The sequence below is a fragment of the Natator depressus genome, chromosome 1 (genome assembly GCF_965152275.1).
Source record: "Natator depressus isolate rNatDep1 chromosome 1, rNatDep2.hap1, whole genome shotgun sequence".
NCBI lineage: Eukaryota > Metazoa > Chordata > Testudines > Cheloniidae > Natator > Natator depressus.
This window is the reverse complement of record NC_134234.1, coordinates 12,328,308-12,334,142: the sequence shown is the minus strand read 5'-3', so window position 1 is coordinate 12,334,142 and position 5,835 is coordinate 12,328,308. Positions and strand designations below refer to the sequence as shown.

At 49.8% G+C, this 5,835-nt stretch overlaps 1 protein-coding gene across 2 annotated transcripts; it reads right to left on the bottom strand.

The window, feature by feature from the left end:
- Nucleotides 1-3,044: 3,044 nt before the first annotated feature.
- COA4 (cytochrome c oxidase assembly factor 4 homolog) lies at nt 3,045-5,782 on the bottom strand. 2 transcript variants are annotated; one of them, XM_074942896.1, is made up of 2 exons: nt 5,659-5,781; nt 3,045-3,538 (listed from the first exon to the last, which is right to left on the bottom strand). In XM_074942896.1, exon 2 carries the CDS (start codon nt 3,526-3,528, stop codon nt 3,274-3,276), a length of 255 nt encoding a protein of 84 aa, XP_074798997.1. In that variant the 5' UTR covers nt 3,529-3,538; nt 5,659-5,781; the 3' UTR covers nt 3,045-3,273. The 2 variants fall into 2 exon arrangements, with proteins under 2 accessions (XP_074798997.1, XP_074798996.1); XM_074942895.1 differs by having other exon boundaries at nt 3,050-3,538; nt 5,694-5,782.
- Nucleotides 5,783-5,835: the final 53 nt, after the last annotated feature.

The window sequence follows — 5,835 nt, the reverse complement described above, 5'->3', positions numbered from 1 at the left end:
CTGCAATGTCCAGTAGTCTGGGGATGCATGAGCGGCCACCCTAGGAGGCTGTAAGAAGTCAGTCTGTGTGCGCGTGGCTGGAATAGCTTGGTAAATAGTTGCTGTAATAAAGAGCCATTTAGTTTAACAAGCATGGAGTCCTCCCCTGTTGTTACCTAGAACGGGGCACATAAAGCAAGTGACACCATGGTTCCTCCACCTCCTGCTGACTGTGCTGAATGCATGGGGCACTCCTGGCTGAATCCCTCCTGGGGCTGTGGGAGGGGGCACGCTGCAGCCTTGTAAGGGCTCTTCCTGCTGCGGCGTACACTTCCTCCAACAGCTCCAGTGTGGCTGGGTTTGCCAGGCCTCTCCCAGGGTCTGCCGCTGCCCACCGCCCACAGGGCTCCAAGCCAATTCCTGCCCCACAGCAACCGACATTGTCAGTACAAACCAGCCCAGACATGGAGCTTTTGAATCTGTGTCAGTGCACAGTAGTGCCAGCAGAGGGCAGCGCTCGTGCAAGAGTAGGTCAGCCAGTGGCACCTCAGCCTCAGGGTTTGCACCTCAAGGTACAAAGGGGGCCAGATCAGCGGTTCAGACTCTATCCAAGTGAGGCCCCTGGCCACTCTGAACTGAGGCTCACCAGCAGGAACGTTGCAGGGCCGGTGGGGAGGTTTCTGCTGCTACTGTTCCTATTGCACCTGACGACAGAGAGAGCAGATGGGTCTGCAGGGGTCTGGCTCGCTCCAGACTGCCCTGAGCACTAAATGTGCCCCTGTACAATGACATTAGAAGACTGGCCTGGAGGAGGCTGCCAGGGACCCCCCTCTGAACAAGTGCCTTTGTCCCTTGTCCGTCAGCAAAGGCATCTTAGGGGACATTTATTTTCAGCGCTCCCACCACGCATGTGCACACACTTCTCACTGGCCGTGACTGTTTGGGCCTTGTGAGGGATGGAGCCTCCAGAGGAGGATTAGGAAGCCTGAGTCCCCCCCTCATGTAGGGGGCTGAGAAGGTGCCCAATGCCCCAGCCCCATTCCTCCTCAGGGGCGGGAGAGCTCTCCCCTATAGCCCAACTGGGCTGGAAAGGGGTGAGGCATTTAAACCCTCTTGGCCAGCCTCTTCCAGCAGGAGTGTGGTTAGGGACAGCTGCTCCCTTCAATTTCCTCCTTTCCCACTGTCCACAAAGGCTGGCCAGTCTGCTCGTAGGAGTTTAGTGCCTGATCCCAGCAGCCCCCCCATCCTCTCCCCTTCTAGCCAGAGAAGCTTTCTAAAGCCTTAGTCTCTGTCCCACCTGCCCCCCGTGCATGCACATGGCTCCCCACCGATCCTCTGCTGTCACGAGGCCCTTCCAGCTTCCATTCTGCAGGCTCTAGAGTTGCCGAGTTTCCCTTTCACTCACCCCCTCAGCCCTTTATAGAAGATACCTGACCCCTTCTCAGCTGGGTCTGAAATAGGGAACAGAGTTGGCAGGCCCCAGGCCCTTCAAGGCACAGGCCACCCTGTTATTCAATGCACAAGGAGGCTGAATTAAGATTTCACAGACAACCTTAATTCTGGTGTCTCCTAACGTTTTGAGTGCTTGACTTTGCAACCTGAATCATGTTCTTCAAATGTAATTAACGTTTGTAGTACACAGTACACAAACTCCTTGGAATAGCAGATTCAAACCTCAGTGCATTTGATTCTACCCTTCATCCTCAGTAAAATACATAGAACTCACTTTGTTTATGCAGAGCCTTTCAGATGACTGGTTTCAGAGTAGCAGCCGTGTTAGTCTGTATTTGCAAAAAGAAAAGGAGTACTTGTGGCACCTTAGAGACTAACCAATTTATTTGAGCATAAGCTTTCGTGAGCTACAGCTCACTTCATTGGATGCATCCGATGAAGTGAGCTGTAGCTCACGAAAGCTTATGCTCAAATAAATTTTTGTCTCTAAGGTGCCACAAGTACTCCTTTTCTTTTTTCAGATGACAGTTTACAAACCAAAACTGTGTGCGCTCTGCACAGATGATATAGAAAGTACCATTGGATCTTCAAGAGTAGGACATTGTGTATGGCCTCGGGGATTGTTTATACTTTAAACCCTACAGCAGCACAGCTATAAGTGCTGACAGGAGGGGTTCTCCCATTCTTGTAGTTAATCATAGAATATCAGGCTTGGAAGTGACCTCAGGAGATCTAGTCCAACTCCCTGCTCAAAGCAGGGCCAATCCCCAATTTTTGCCCCAGATCCCTAAATGGCCCCCTCAAGGATTGAACTAACAACCCAGGCCAATGCTCAACCCATTGAGCTATCCCTCCCCCGCCCCCCGATCCACCTCACCAAGAGGCAGTAGCGAGGTGGATGGAAGAATTCTTCCATCAACCAACACTGTCTACGCTGGGGGGTAGGTCAGCTCTACCACATTGCTCAAGGGTGTGGATTTTTCACACTCCTGAGCAACGTAGCTGGGTCAACCTAACTTTTTAGTATAGACCAGGCCTTAGGCAAAATTCCGCCTTAGCAAGGGTGTGCAGCAGCGGGTGTGTCCGTTTGCTGATCCTCCACCCTAGAGGTGACTGGGTGAAGGGAGTCCTGTAGGTATACAGGTTTCAGAGTAGCAGCCGTGTTAGTCTGTATCCGCAAAAAGAAAAGGAGGACTTGTGGCACCTTAGAGACTAACATGCTCAAATAAATTTGTTAGTCTCTAAGGTGCCACAAGTCCTCCTTTTCTTTCTGTAGGTATACAGTTTGTGAAATGCTTTGGACCTGTCAGCCTGAAAGGTTTGGTATAAATTTGATGTCCCAGCAATTACCCAGCCTGTCAACATGGGGTTAGTTGAACTAAACCTATACAAGCAGTGCCACCCAAATAATCCTTTTTTATTTCTTACATAGCATGAGTGCATTGAATGGAGAATGTACCTGTGGCTGCCCTGGGTACAATGTTAAATCATCCTCAGCTCCTGTATTACAGCGATGGGCGCTATAGAACAACATGAGACAGAACAGGAATGACAGGATTGCCCAAAGTAGGAACAATAAATCCATTTATTTTTTCACCTGAAAATTTAAAATAAATTTTTACCTGATATTTGTACTGTAAAAAAATATTCAGTGACACATCATCAGCGAAGCCACCCCCATCCTAATTACTGTGATCAGTCCCCTTAATACACGTGCCAGGTCCCGAGAGAGAAGGTTTTATCCCTCTGATTCAGCAGGATATTTCTCAGGAGTTAAATTCTCCATGCTCTGGCTGAGTTGGACTCTTGGATCCTTTGAGCTTCAAGCTTGAGTCTTTTCTGTCAGCTCTTGGCCTGGGCTAACCTTTGCTTCTTCTGCAGTTCCTCTGTTCGTTGCTTCTGATGTTCCTTCATGCAGTCCTTGAAGGCCTGAACCTGCTGCTGACACTTCCTCCAGTCCTGGTGTTCGGCCATGCACTCCTGCACTGCATAATGGAAAGTGGCGCAGCCAGTGCGCAAGATCATTTGATCCAAGGGATCCTCCTCGTCTTCGGACTTCTGGCTCCAGTTGTGACCTTGAGGGCTGGGACCAGACATCTTGTTGGATCTAAGGAGTAACCGATCAGAGGAGAGTAGCAGAGGGGGGAGGAAAATGTCATTAGAAAACTCTGTCACAAAAACTCAATCACAGGGCTTGTGCCACTGGGGAATCACAAACAAGAAATGATAGGGTAGGAGGGGAGAAGAGCCAGTGGAGATACTGTACTCCCAGCCTTCACTCTGCATATCCATGTTCCCAGCATTCCCTACTGCCACCCCCACCTTGGCGGGACCTCCCATACTCCTTGTGAATATTTTGCCCTTCTATAGCATCTTCTAGGGAACTCAAAGAATTTTACAAACATTAAAGATTTAATGACAGGTTTCAGAGTAGCAGCCGTGTTAGTCTGTATCCGCAAAAAGAAAAGGAGGACTTGTGGCACCTCAGAGACTAACAAATTTATTTGAGCATAAGCTTTCGTGAGCTACAGCTCACTTCATCGGATGCATCCATTGATGGACCTATCCTCCATGAACTATCAAGTTCTTTTTCAAACCCTCTTAGAGTCTTGGCCTTCACAACATCCTCCGGCAAAGAGTTCCACAGGTTGACTGTGAATTGTGTGAAGAAATACTTCCTTTTGTTTGTTTTAAACCTGCTGCCTATTCATTTCATTTGGTGACCCCTTACTTCTTGTGTTTTGAGAAGTAGTAAATAACACTTCCTTATTTACTTTCTCCACACCAGTTATAATTTTATAGACCTTCAATAACATCCCCCCCCCTTAGTCATCTCTTTTCCAAGCTGAAAAGTCCCAGTCTTATTAATCTCTCCTCATATGGAAGACATTCCATACCCCTAATTATTTTTGTTGCCCTTTTCTGAACCTTTTTCAATTCCAATATATCCTTTTTGAGATGGGGCAACCACATCTGCATGCAGCATTCAAGATGTGGGCGTACCATGGATTTATATAGAGGCAGTATGATATTTTGTCTTACCTATCCCTTTCTCAATGATTCCCAACATTCTGTTTGCTTTTTTGACTGCCGCTGCACACTGAGTGGATGTGTTCAGAGAACTATTCACAATGATTCCAAGATCTCTTTCCTGAGCCGTAAAAGCTAATTTAGACCCCATAATTTTATATGTATAGTTGGGATTATGTTTTCCAATGTGCATTACTTTGCATTTATCAACACTGAATTTCATCTGCCATTTTTGTTGCCCAGTCACCCAGTTTTGAGAGATCCCTTTGTAGCTCTTCGCAGTCTGCCTGGAACTAACTATCTTGAGTAGTTTTGTATCATCTGCAAATGTTGCCCCTTCACTGTTTACCCCTTTTCCCAGATCATTTATGAATATGTTGAATAGGACTGGACCAGTACAGACCTGCGGGGACACACCACTATTTACCTCTCTCCATTCTGAAAACTGACCTTTTATTCCTACCCTTTGGGCTGGTCTACACTCTGAGGTTGTTTCCAACCTTTTAACCAGTTATCAATCCATGAGAGCACCTTCCCTCTTATTCCATGACAGCTTACTTTGCTTAAGAGCCTTGGTGAGGAACATTGTCATAGGCTTTCTGAAAATCTAAGTACACTATATCCACTGGATCCCCCTTGTCCGCATGCTTGTTGACCCCCTCAAAGAATTCGAGTAGATTGGTGAGACATGATTTCCCTTTACAAAAACCATGTTGACTCTTCCCCAACAAATTATGCTCCCCTGCGTGTCTGACAATTTAGTTCTTTACTATAGTTTCAACCAGTTTGCCCGGTCCTGAAGTCAGGCTCACCGAACCCCAGGCGCGCACGCGGCCATGGCTGGGGTGAGACGTGGCCGCTGGTTAACAGCGCACGGTGGCATCTCACAGCAGCTTAGGACCGAAAGGGAGGATTCATTTGCTGCCTCATTGAAATCCCAGGGGAGGGAGATTTGGGGAGCCAGAGCCCAGCTGGCCGAGTAGAAACTGAACCAGGAGAGCCCGGCTTAAAACTCCCCCCCGCCCGCACCCCCAAGAGGCCCCCAGCACAGCCCCCCCGCGGCCAGCACTGAGGGCTCCCCCCGGCACCGCTCCCCTCCCCCGGGGGCGGCCCCGCCCAGCACAGGCCCGAGCCCCCTGCGCCAGCCCAGAGCGGCGCCCCCCACAGCAACCCCCGGGCCAGGTCACGGGCACGCACCGGGCGGGGGAGGGGTGCGAGCAGCCACCTCTGACCTGAGCCCGACAGCAGCCTCAGGACCAGGCACCTTCGCCGCCGCCGCCGCCTCGCGGCCCCTTTAAGGATTCGGTGGGGAGGGAAGGGGGGGAGGCGCGTTCCTATTGGGTGAGCCTCCCCCAGCGCTTCCGGGTCAGGAGG

Bases quoted from the DNA above. Each gene is read 5' to 3' on its own strand.
- COA4 (XM_074942895.1), bottom strand. From the start codon at position 3,528: ATGTCTGGTCCCAGCCCTCAAGGTCACAACTGGAGCCAGAAGTCCGAA.